Source organism: Sceloporus occidentalis, unplaced genomic scaffold (assembly GCF_023333645.1).
Source record: "Sceloporus occidentalis isolate IW3139 unplaced genomic scaffold, rSceOcc1.0.p SCAF_19, whole genome shotgun sequence".
NCBI classification, from domain to species: domain Eukaryota; kingdom Metazoa; phylum Chordata; class Lepidosauria; order Squamata; family Phrynosomatidae; genus Sceloporus; species Sceloporus occidentalis.
Window position 1 is genome coordinate 2,107,298 of NW_028316999.1, and position 13,372 is coordinate 2,120,669.

General features: G+C 40.0%; 1 protein-coding gene across 1 annotated transcript; it reads right to left on the minus strand.

Moving 5' to 3' along the window:
* Window positions 1-3,858: 3,858 nt before the first annotated feature.
* LOC149302294 (calpain-10-like) lies at window positions 3,859-10,312 on the minus strand. Its single transcript, XM_089482404.1, has 12 exons — window positions 10,187-10,312; window positions 9,958-10,089; window positions 9,537-9,733; window positions 8,939-9,129; window positions 8,492-8,633; window positions 7,757-7,923; window positions 7,280-7,539; window positions 6,272-6,474; window positions 5,500-5,749; window positions 4,876-5,063; window positions 4,742-4,787; window positions 3,859-3,885 (listed from the first exon to the last, which is right to left on the minus strand). The coding sequence occupies exons 1-12, from the start codon at window positions 10,310-10,312 to the stop codon at window positions 3,859-3,861; spliced, it is 1,929 nt and encodes a 642-aa protein (XP_089338530.1).
* Between the last annotated feature and the right edge of the window lie 3,060 nt (window positions 10,313-13,372).

Sequence of the window (13,372 nt, forward strand, 5' to 3'; positions counted from 1 at the left end):
TGTTTTATCCTCAAGTTATTGAAATGACTTCATGTGTTACGCTTTCATCATTCATTAAAAAACAATACATATCAATTGCGTATGTTGAATATTTTGCCCACAGAAGAGAGAACGCTGAAAAAAATGATACGCGTTTGCAAAACTTTCAGAGATCACCTAAGGGCCACAGATTTGTAGTAACTCTTTTTACTTGATGCAACTGGTGCTTTTTTAGATGGTTAAATATTTTTATATAAAAGGGAAGATACTAATCCTACAACTGCATAACTTCTGTGTCATTTTCATGCATCTTCCCCATTTAGGTAGCTCTACACAAACCTACTCAATGAGCCAGAGATGGTCCAGTGAAAGGTTGACACATGCACAATAATATTCATTAGACTAGATATCAGATCTTGGGACCCAACACTTTTTTAAACCCAACTTTCTTGATGGTATTTTGTACCTGGAGTTTTTTTTTTGGGATTTTTACCATGTTTTTCATTTTTAGTATATCCACACAAGTTACATTTTTTTAAGGACAGATATGACACCACTTTTATCAGCATTTAGAACATTTTGTATGAATAAAAAACTTTATGACCAAAAGTCTGCGGCCACCTTACCATTATGCATATATGAGCTCGTTGGACCTATTCCAAAACAACTGGCGCTACAATGGAGTTGCCCCCTTAGCAGCTTTAACAGCTTCCACTCTTCTTCTGGGAAGGATTTCCACAAGATCTTGGAGAGTTTCTGTGGGAATTTTTGCCCCATTCATCCAGTAGAGAATTTGCGAGGTCAGGTAGGGATGTTACACGAGATGGCCTGGCTAACAATTGGCATTTCAATTCATCCCAAAGGTGTGCAATGTGGTTAAGGTCAGTCAAGTTCTCCCACACCAAACTTGTGAAACCATGTCTTTAGGAACCTTGCTTTGTGCAGGGACACAGTCATGCTGGAACAGGAAAGGGTATTCCCCAAACTGGTGCCACAAAGTTGGAAGCATACAATTGTCTAAAATATTGTTAATGCTATAGCATGCAAAATTACCCTTCATTGAAACTAAGGGGCCTAACCCAAACCCTAAAAAAATCAGTCTCAGACCTCTTCCACTAAACTTTACAGTAGGCATTATGCATTCCTGTAGGTAGCATTCTCCTGGCATCTGCTTGAGCCAAATTTGTTTGTCAGACTTCCAGCTTTACACCACTCTGGTCTATGCTTGCAGGGAGGAGGTGGCCCGGGGTGCGATACCTCTACACCGCTATAGCATTGTGATCTATGGCTTGTGTGCAGCTGCTCGGCTATGGAAACCCATTTCATGAAGCCACCAAAACCCAGAGCTTGTGCTGATGTTGATTCCTGAGGCAGTCTAGATATCAGTAGTGAGCAATGCAAAGGATCATAAAAATATGTTTTTATTTTTTTTACTTGTTGAGAGAATTTTCTCAGATGAAGGAAAGGTTGGACTTATGGCACAGCATCTTGTGCCCTGCATACCGGTAGCGATCATTTTTATAGTGCGCCAGCCACCTGATCTAACTATAGATAAGAAAATATACCGTATTTGCTCGATTATAAGACGACCCTGATTATAAGACGACCCCCCAAAATCTGAATATTAACTTAGGAAAAAAGAAAAAGCCTGAATATAAGACGACCCTAAAGGAAAAAAGTTTTACCAGTAAATGTTAATTCATGTAAAATATTTTTTTAAATAAAAGCTATGATTGAGAAAAATATTTTTTTTGTTTTTATTTCTTGTATTTTCCAGCCTGTCCCCCAGTTACGCACATCTGCCCCCAGGCTTGCCACACCAATATGGCACTGTGGCCCATGATATGCCTTTTAACCCTCTATATGCCACTGTGCCCCATGGTATGCCTTTTGACCCCCTATATGCCACTCTGCCTCCAGAAATGCCTTATACCCCTATATCCCATTCTGGCATTTAGGGGGTTAAAATGCATATTATGGGGCAGAGTGGCATATAGGGAGGTATAAGGCATTTCAGGAGGCAGAGTGGCATTAAGGGAGTTAAAAGGCATTGTATAGAGCACTCTGCCTCCAGAAATGCCTTATACCCCTATATGCCACTCTGGCATTTAGGGGGTTAAAAGGCATATTATGGGGCAGAGTGGCATATAGGGAGGTATAAGGCATTTCAGGAGGCAGAGTGCTCTATTAAATGCCCCCTTAACGCCACTCCAGAAATGCCCTATGCCCCCATTTAACTAACACACACACACACACACACTCTCTCCCCCCCCTCCCCTCCCCTCCCCTCCCCTCTCCTCTCTCCTCTCTCCCCTCTCAGCCCTCTCTTACCGGTGCTTCCAGCCGGGGCAGCGGGTTGACGTCGCCTTCTGCTGCAGCCGGAAGGAGGTGGAGTTGGCAGCGGGGGTTTGTATGCGTCCGTCGCGTATACTTTCCCCGGCTGTCAGAGATCAGAGATCTCTGACAGTCGGGGAAGGTCTACGCGACGGACGCAGACAACCCCCGCTGCTAGCCACACCTCCTTCCGGCTGCAGCGGACGTTGTCTACGCGGATCGCGTAGACGTCAACCCGCTGCCCCGGCAATACAGCAGGAAGCACCGGTAAGTGTGTGTATGATGGGGGGGGGGGTGAGACAGGAGGATCCAGGTCCCCTGCAGCGGTGCGGGGGATCTGGATCTTAGTCTCCTAATCAGACTCTATTTGAGGTCTGATTAGAAGACGACCCCGATTAGAAGACGAGGGGTATTTTTCAGAGCATTTGCTCTGAAAAAAACCTCGTCTTATAATCGAGCAAATACGGTATTTCTCAGACAGGAATAACATGGTTTAAATATAAAGATGTATTGATCCCAAAACGTTTAGAAATGGTAGTCAGGGGTTTTCCCACAACCATAATAATACATTTACGATGTCTCTATAACTATAAGCAGGAGTTTTGAGAAATATGTTATCTACAATGAAAGACTGAATTGCACTATTTACAACAGCTCAACCATATCCACATTGACACACACACTACGAACAAAATAATATTCAGTGACATTTTTGTGTGTTCTGCGCTTCTAAATGTACAGCTGCGCAATACAGAATTCCGACACACGAGAATATGCCACTCCGTGCAGCTCGCACCAAGCCGATGGAGGGGTTTGCACGGGAGATCAGGCTGTCAACTGAAAAACTTCTATCCCCGCTGTCTGAGAGCAATTCAAAAAGAAGTAAAAAAAGTTTACAGGCTTGACATGTAATCTAATTTTATATAATGCATTAGTAACAAATCAGTTTCATGGTTTACAGATTTTTATCCATGAATTGGTTTGAATTTAGGAGTTATTTAAGAGGTCACGGATTAAAGTAGGAAGACACAAGGCGTACTAATTTGTGTATTGTGCACAGATCTTACTAGCTCACTTGTTAATCTCTCTCTGCATAGTACTTTACATTTACCAATATGGCACCAAAATAAAACCGATATCACCTAACAAGTTCATTTTCGGTTCTAGTCTTTTAAAATAAGGCATCATAGAAATTGCAATGGCTTATTTATACATCAGTAACATGAAATAACTGGTAAGGGGAATGAGCACTTTAGACTGTATATTGAGCGTAAAGTCTCATACAAATGTACAGTCCTCCATTTGAGTGTCTGCTACCTTCTGCTGGCTTAATACAAGAAGCGCAGACAAAACACTGATTTTGCAAAAATACATAATTTACTTTATTTCATAGAAATTATACTAACATGTTGCAAATGTACAAATGTCACAAACCCACATAAATATGCGTGACGACTCACATATATACATAGAATTCATCAGTTATTCGGCTGTACAGAGGATAGATAGCACCAATACAGGCAAGGTGAACATATATTTAGTTTCCTACTTCATCACAGTTACAACACAGACCTGTAATGGAAAAAAAAAAGAAAAAAAAAAGAAAAGCATTGTTATTGCACATGTACCATTCTACCCATATGCAAAATTGTTTTCAAGTTCCCTGTCCCAGTCTAATAAGAAACATTGTAATTCTGCAAGTGACAACAACTTGGGAAGGACACCCAATGATGAGCTATCATATAGAAAACCCGATAGTACAGAAAAGAGGACAACAAAAAAAATTGAAAAATATTTAAAAAATAAGACTAAAAAAGGAAGTAGAGCTTAAAAACATAATAAAGACCCCAGTTAAGTTACCATGAAGTACCCAATCTACCTCCAAGAGAGATCCTTGAGGTGTTTAAAGTGTAAAATAAATATTTTTTAAAAAAAATTAGGTGCCCAAATACCTTGTGTCCCTCTTACTAGAAGTGTACAATGTAAGGGAACATTTTTTTTTTTATTTTTTTTTTTAACAAAAGCCTAATTAGGGTATGTTTCTACACTGGGGATGTTTGTTTTTTGAATTAGTAGAAAATACTTTGTAGAAGAAAAGCTAACATTGCAGAAATTTGTTTTTTTTTATTATTTTCTTTGTGGAAAAGGGTAATAATTATATGATAGATATGCTAAAAACAGCAAAAAAGCTGCGGTCACTTGGGGTAAAGTCCTTGGCCACAAAGGGATTAAAGAAACAGAACTGTTTAATACACATCATTATATAAATGTAGGAATATATAGATATATAATATATATACCCAGCAAGCATGATTATGATATACAGGGTCTTAAAATATTTTAACAATGTGCTTTCTTTAAAAATATACACCGGGTGTAAATTCATATGATACATAATGTACATACAATCCATAGAACATTATTTCACCTCTTTCAGGATTGGTCCCAGTGTTTCTTGGCTCTGAATTGGTTTCCTGTTAAGACAAATATAAATAAATGAATGTGGGGCTTTAGCCACTTGTTGTATGGGTAGACCCCTGATATTTAGTATTGCCTGGTTACCTGTCGATCTTTGTAGAGATGGTCACAGTGAAGCCAGATTCCTGGTCTGGTAGATATGTGGAAGGCACAAGAATGTACTGCCCAGGGGTTAGGGGATAGGACTGGGACACTTCCTGAGAGTGACAGTGAGGTACACAACTTGCACATGGTTTCCCAGAAAGTAGGGACACATGTTTATCATTTGGGGCCTGAAATACCAGAGAAGAAAGTATAACCAGTGAGACAAAATAATTAAAAAAATAAATATTTCCTCCATTTAAAAGACAGTAGGTTTTAATAAGATCTAAATAATAAGTTACCAATAATTAATATTCATATAGATAATATCCCTTTGTTAGTAATAGTCTGCACAACATTTCTCTGCTGCTGTAAACTGATTTACTTGCTCTTCATCAACCCTTCAAGCCACAAAATGTTTACATATCCACGAACGCTACATCAAGCAGGATCTAAACATCTGTACTCTGTGTCCTGATGTTTACTTTTCTAAAATCCTGCCTATCTATTTGGAAATGGTAACCACCCGTTTGAACCCAATCTCATCTCTTCTGTGATCATTAATTAATTTTTGTAACTAGAAGATTTTCCAGCAAACCTATTTTTCACATCCCCCAAAAGACTCACCTTGTACACATGGAACCCAATTGCGAGGCATTTATCCTCCTGACAATGCTGCTGCAGAGTCACTCTCACTACCCGGCATCCACTTGGTACATTGAAAGGAAGAGATGGATTCAGATGGTAAGAAGGAAAGTTCCTGCTGCCACCAGAACTCTTACCCTTCTTCCACTCCCCCTGTATTTTTAAGATATCCCAGTTCCCTTGGGTCACATCTTCGCGGACTGGAACCACAGGCTGTGCAGGAACCATCTCACTACATTATGAAAACAAAAGGCCATTAGTGATAGTGGGTACTTCATATGAATAAAATAAATTCTAAAAGCAATAACATTATGAGCAGCAGCAAGACATCCCAGTGAGACATAACCCCAGTCTCACTGCTTCAAAACTGGGGGCAAGTTGCGTTACTGGGCAATGTGGCTCTACAAGGTGGCAGTTCTCAATGGGCCAATTTCTGGGGAGGTCTCCCCTACCAGATCATTTACACTATAGGATTGTGCCTAGTATGAGCCATAGTAAGCAGTATCAAGCTCCATGTACCCTAGAGATACAGGGTACCGGGCATATGATGTTATACCCTGGCACCCAGCAGTAGCGACTAGGGGCTACTCCGAGTACCACTGTTTTACAATATCCCTAAATCTACTAATACTATACTTTAGTGGACAATTAATTCTTCTATCAAGCTACAGTGACTAACAAGTTCCTTAGCTAGCAAATTGCCTGGGGACGGGCGTTCAGGAATCAGAGGGAGGTTTTTGGAGTAATTTTTTACCTGAGAGTGACCTGACCAGTAGACACGACCCGCAATAGAAAGTTTCCCTCTGTATCTCTGAGGAAAGTGCTAGGAACAAGAAGGTGATATCCTGGCGACAAGTCACAGTGCAGGTGAAACTGCCGATCATATGAATGAGAAGAGGTCCCAACCACTGGAGGGGATAAGAGGGTTTTTTTCAGATTAAACTTTCGTTTCTCTACCTGGGAAAAGAGCAGACAGTTAAGTAAAGGCCAGAGCTGCTCCAGAAGTTATACAAGAGAGTTGACAACAAAACAAAGCTACAATTTTGAAGGCCTGCAGACAAAGTAAAGCTCTATTAAAGTAGTAACAAAATGCCAATGTTAAATAAGATTGGGATGCAAATCGTTAGAATTAACCTCTTTAGTATGGTGAGGACCCCAATTGTTACTATACATTTGTTAAACCATGATTCTCCCTTTCTACATTTCATGAACCCGCACAAATTATAATTTTGTAATGGTGTTCTGAAGAAGTAGGCCTTCTTTGAAAATCATAGACATACATAAAGCATAATTATTAGTGATAATAAACAAAGGAAAAACTATACTAAAATAAATCAAAATCATTTTTTGGTGATATTGCTTAAAGAAAAAAAACAACTTTCTATACTGTTGTTCAGCAACATCTCCTGATTATATTCATACCCCACATACATAATTTTTATGTTCAAAAGGGCCACATCCATGCATTACATATTATAGTTTATCACTGAGGTTTGGGGTTAATTACTTATTTTTAATGTATAGTGCTAGGGCTAAGGGGCAGTTTTTAAAAATAAAAATTATTATTATACTGTGAAAAAAGGGTCCAGGCTGTCAACAGGGGACATCTCCCTCTGCAAAAAAGTCACAAAATACTAATATGTCGTGATAGGCTTTTTTGGCATAGGTTTTGAGGCCATACCAATACATCCTAAGGGGACTGAAAGGGTTAAAGCAAGCGGGCAACTATAAAACCCCTTTGGAAAAAAAAGCTCTTAGTTACCTTCCAGACATGGAGTCCCACAGCATGGAGAGTATCTTTGTTTTGCTCGGTTTCTTTCTGTGGAACACCACCAATTTTAGGAATTGCTTGTGAAACATGATGTGGCCTTTGCATCAGCACCAGATACACCTCACTATGTTCTCTCACCCGCAGCCAAAATTTGGGGTTACTGGAAAAGCTGGCATTGTTACGGGATCCACCAGCACTCTGACCTTTGACCCAAGAACCATACATTTGCTGGGTGTAGATCAGAGGGAAATCTGTGAAGAATAAAAAAATAGCTAGTTAGCCTTTTTTTTTTTTTAACTAATAAACTGGTCTTCTGTGGTTACTTAACATACAGACACAGGACATGTCTGATCAGATAAATCGTAGGAGGAAATCATATTTACCACAAACCACCAAAAAAAAACTTTGCAAAAGCAGTGTAAAACCCAATCTAGACACTCAAAGGTGTTCAATATTCCTTGCACTAACCTGTCCAAATACTAAGAACATAACCGTCTTCACTGACAGGGAACCCAACAGTGACTTCATCAAATTCCTGCATAAATTCTGTTTTTTCCACCCAAAATTCCCCTTCTTGTATCTGAGACTGGAGTTGGGAACTGACTTCAGGGCATATCACACACCATCCTTCACCACTGTAAATAAAATATAATAAATTGGAAAATAAGAGCCTGGACAAAGAGACACTTATTACATAATCTCTCTCTAAGTACATAGTTTCTTAAAACTGTTGAATACCCATTCCAGAATTAATTCTGTAATCAATCACTTTTTACCATGTGGGCCACCATAATTTAAAGGGACCTCTCAGCTTTCTTATACCTTAAAGCCCATGTGAGGCTGGAGTGTCCCTTTAACATTTTATTTAAGTGGAACGGCACAATATATCTTAATCCATATAATATAAAATGTGCAGAAAAATGCTCTTTTCTCTGTTACTATTTCCTGCAAGCCATATAGCAAGCGATGGGGAAAGGGGAAAAAAGTTGCTGTCTTAGGTAGAACATCAGTGGAGCAAAACATCAGACCATGGAGGAGACGTTGCACTGAAACATCTCATAAAAGTAACACATTTGTTTTCTATGATTTTAGTGAAGTATTTTAATATGTATTCTTTGCTGAGGAGGTTATTTGGGACACTAGACAGTCTTTTTCATATGACAATTGGATTTGTTATCAACATAATTCAAAGAAGCCACAAACCTTTTGCCCCAGTATCCACCCCATGTGCTTCTCCCCCAAGGGTTGTGAACACGAAGCATCAAGAGTTTCTGACTTCCATTTGTTACAACCCATTTGATATCTGTGATTGTGAAAGCATGGAATTCACCCAACTCTGCAGCTCCTGTTCAAAAAGAGAGAAGGATGTTATATGAAAGTGGCACAGAACATGCCTGATGCGCTTAATAAAATGTGTGTAATAAACATAAGCTAATGGGAGATATGTACCGGAGGAAAAAAACAGCTGAGAAACACATTAAGAAAGACTTAATAAGAATGGTGGAGGCAGCAAAGTAGGGCCAGCTAAGGAGAACAAGTTGAAGCTGCAAAGTAAGAAAAGCAGAGAAAGGTTAACACCATATGAAGAAGTAAGGTGTAATGAGGGCTAGGAGAAAGAGTTCATGCATCTACTGTAAATTCCCTATTAACCTTCTCTGCAGTGGAGTACAGAACAGCTCAGTGAACATGTATCTTTCAGCTCAAGCATCCTGTTGAACATCTGTTCTTGGTTACTGTCCTCTCCCACTCCTAAAGGCCACCTTTCAACCAGTCCTCCTGTCAAATCCACCAAGGCATCTGCCACCTGTCCTGCCCAAAGAGCCTCATAGCAGCCATGTAGTCTGAGAACAAAGAATAAAAAGCTATGAGAAATGGATGGTTTGTTGCACACAGAAATACAAAACATTTTGTCAAATATGTGACATTTCTTCAAGTAGGATTTGTAACTACAACAGAAGCACACTATTGTGGCTCTCACATTAGAACAGGCAGATCTGTGGGACACTCTGAGGCACACAATGATTGGACTGCATTAAGAAGCAGAAAGCCTGAATACATGAGGTGTTAGCGTGACAGAAATCTTTAGATCTGCACCAAGATCAAGCACACACCTGTTACAAGCATCTTATAAAAAAGAGCTGATCAGTGCTTTAGCTTTGTACCTTAAAGGTGTAGGACACCAAGGAATGTCATTAGTAAACAACCAAAAGGTGTACAGAATGACCCAATGTGACAATTATGCACATACTTGGCATATGCCTTCTCAAGCAGTGGTAGCCAAAATGAATCCTGGTCCTGGCAATGAGAGAAGCATAGCTTGTGTCCCAGACATGGTAATCTGTCATCAATGGTCACTTCCACCCAACGCCCAAAATGCCAAAACCGGCAAGTAAACCGGCCCAAGTACCGAGGATCAGTCCAAGTCGGCTGACTAATAGGAAATACCTAAATGAGGAGAATAAAATGATTGTGAATAAAGGAGAGATTTACATACAGAGTAAAAAAGGTGAGCTGGAAACTGAAGCAACAGTAAAAAAAAAAAAAAATGATTACCTTTCATTACAGAATTCTTCAACACGTTGAGATTATAACATTTAGTTGCACTATTAGATTTTTTCTATTGATTGGAAGCAGTTTGGATCTTACAAAGCATGCAACTTCATTGTTACCTGATTGAGAAGTCTTTCATGTTTTGGCAGTGCTGAGCAGGCGCATATAAACCAGCAGTCACCCAGAATCCCCTGTTTACCCAAACCATCTCTTGGATTTTCTGGAAATAATCGTGGGGAAGCACAGATTTCCTGCAACCAGTTTCAAATAGAAAAATAATATAATATTTTTCAATAAAAATGTTACCCACATTATATTAAGATCCAACAAATTATTTGATGTCCTCACCTGTGGTCTCAGCCAAGTAATGCTGTCGCAGACAGACGAGAGTGGAGTGCCACGGCCACGCACCAGAGAGGAAACACTGGCAGGAAACGCAGAGTCCACAAATAATTTAGAAGACATGGGCCGCATGACACCTGGAAGATTATATTGGGGATTCATCATCGTGTTGGTGAGCAAGTACACAAGTAAACACCGGTATGCCTGAAAACATATAACCCATAGCCAGTAATGGCAAGGTGGGGGCTTTGGACACCTTTATCATACAGAAATGAGGCAAACTGAGGTGTAAAATATTACATTCGGGGGCCAAACAATATGGCTGCTGTACCAATTTACCCATCTTTAGTATAGCGTGTGTACAGTATGGTGCGTTATAATATCATTTACACAGTTTGGTACTCGGGGGCTTACAGAGCCATTTGAAAACCATACACGCAGCTCTATGTAGCGTCACCGAGGTTAGGGTGCAACCGGGTATTACCTAAATATGAAGTGTCACCCCCACTGTCAGGATGCAGAAATCAACACCGGCTCTACTCACAGCGGCGCATCCCACAGCATCCCCAAAGCCACCAAATCACAGCTTTTCTCACAGAATTAACAGGGAAGATGGGAAATGAAATCGGCTCTGTGATTGGGCGTTAAAGCGAAGCCCGTGGTTGGCTACGGTGTAAAAGCGGACTACGCGCATGCAGATGTTTAATTAACCCAATCGCTGCCAAAGGGTTTTTTGAGTTAGTCAAGCACGTATTCTAGAATCGTCCGGTTGTTTTCCGTAGCATCGCTGTTTAGCGGCCTATGATTTATATCGGTAGTTTAAATCATACAGATAAAATGAATGTCGATTATCCGTTGCCTTCTTACATTTCTAATGTCTTATTTATCGTCTTGGCTGGCTGGCCAGGGACATTTCCCCGATTTAGACCTCTGTCCTTATGCCCTGAACTAAACGGAAGTTATATATTTTTTTGCCTTAAATGACGTAAAATCACTTAATCACAATTTTTTGAATTGACTCGCATATAACACGTGATACACACAGTACATCAAATGTGTACATCTACCTGTTTAACTAGGGTTATTTTACGCTATAGTAGGGGAGCAATTTTTATTTTTTATTCTATGGCTTCCTTCAACCCTCATGTCCCTCTGTCTCTTTTAGTGAACCCATGCAAATAATATTTATGGGACAAGTAGGATTTAAAGAAAATATGTAAGACATTATTTTTTATGAATACAATGTAAAAAATTTAAAAAAAACGATTTATTCACAGTTTAACAGCTAGCATTTTTATTAATATGGGTGATTTCTCCTGTTGGGGTAGTCATCCGATTTTACCACACTTTTGCCCTTGCCGTTAATGTGTGGTGAATTTGTTTTATTGTAGATCCAGCATCTGAGAACTAATAATTGGATGGAATATTTGGAAGCATGGAGGTTGGAGGGAATTCATTTTTTCCTCATTTCATGTCGGCAAATATTTGCAAAGTCTTGTCGCCTTTTCCCAATCCCTTTTAATCTGTCTTTTTATCATGTTCTTCCTTACACATGACATTTGTCAAATCTTTCCCTTTCATTAAATGTCTCCCACAAGCGCACACAACCTATTTATGTTTATAAAATCTTTTGAATTTGAACATGATTTACATTAGTTGAACCAGTGTGGGTGGATCAATTGTGTTTTTTTTCCCTTCTTATCCCATTCTCCTACGCATTTTCTATTTCATTTTGTGGTTTTATCTGCTATCTGTAAAACTGAAAATTCTCAAGTTGTAGTCAAAGGTTGTTTCTCAAGATGTCGTATATTTACCCTGCCAAGGGTTCTGAAGTTCCTACCGTTATCTACCCAGGTAGATTTTAGATGTTACGTGGCCAAGACCAGTGGCGACAAAGCCTTGAAGGCATAACAATCTGTAACGTTCCAAACACAGACTAATTAAAGGGCAACAAATGAAGATCACAGCACACAATATAGCACAGGGTAGACATATAGGAAGGCTTTAAATTGCGTAATCACATTAAAATACACTAGCTAGATAATACATTTATTATACTAAGATTGAGGAGCGCAAAACATTTTTGTGGCCTCACTATGCCTGATCCCTGCATTTTAGCAGGAATCAGGCTTTTTCACAGGCATTTCAGCCAGGTAATCTCACAACAGATCAGCTGGCAGCATGCTGGCACTTTAACCCCCCCATATGCATCTGTTACCATGACAGCAAGCCGCTATATTGGGCTGCCTGCTCCATGGGCTGATCACTTCAATTTTAGGCTGATTGGTGCTTTCAAGCTTGCAAGACTTCAGATGGCTGCAGGCTGGCTCAGGTGCCAACTGGCAGCTTTATTTTTTCTTTATCACTGCACGGAGGGGGGATCCCTAGGCCCCTCCATTTGTAGAGTCTCCTGTTTTCACAGACCTCCAACAGCTCCACACCTTTGTTTTGGACCAAAATGTCACATGCCCCGTGTGCGTCTGGGCATTGCCAAAAATAAGGATGATGTTTGTTGCTGTTTCATCAGAGCTACCATATGGGACATTGGACGCCATTTGCTACCGATTATGTTAGACACCCTTCTGAGAAGCTGCTTGCTGCCAAAAATAAGGCCACAATGGTTTGTTAGTTTCAGGTGAGTTGAGGATATTGGAGGTCTAGTTGTCAGAAAGAAGAAAATACCCCACTGCATGCCAGATTGACCATCTATCACACCGGGCAAATTCCTGGTGGGCCGCTGCCTGGCATTGCTCCATACACACCCGATCTGTCACTCCATCAGCAGATCTAGTGCTGTAGTGTGCGGCCACTGGCCGCATATGCCTGGCTGCATGCTACATGAGCGTAAAAATGTAACATGCTGCTTGTAGTTGGTCTCATTAGGGTACTGCCGGCTTTAAAGTGCCATGGCCGCCCGCTTATCCTCCTAACTCCATCTTTACCCCACTGCATCGGTAATATTTTATTCATTAACATAATCTAATCTGTATGAATTTTTTACTGTGAGGCACTCTTACCGTTTATAGGATTTGGAGCCACATAAACTTTGCTTCTCATACATCTCTATATTATTTTATATGCTGTCACAATAAAAAAATGTCAGCTTCGACTAAAAACTCAATCCTCCCCGTAACTGAAACACATTTTGAAGTATAGCAACACCGTTGTGTTTCAATCTATTTAATGGTTTAA

Coding starts and splice junctions, on each gene's coding strand:
- LOC149302294 (XM_089482404.1), bottom strand. CDS start 10,312: ATGCGGCCCATGTCTTCTAAATTATTTGTGGACTCTGCGTTTCCTGCC. Junction 9,130..9,536: donor CTTGAGAAGGCATATGCCAA/GTATGTGCATAA, acceptor CTTTGTTCTCAG/ACTACATGGCTGCTATGAGG. Junction 6,475..7,279: donor TGGGACTCCATGTCTGGAAG/GTAACTAAGAGC, acceptor CTCTTTTCCCAG/GTAGAGAAACGAAAGTTTAA.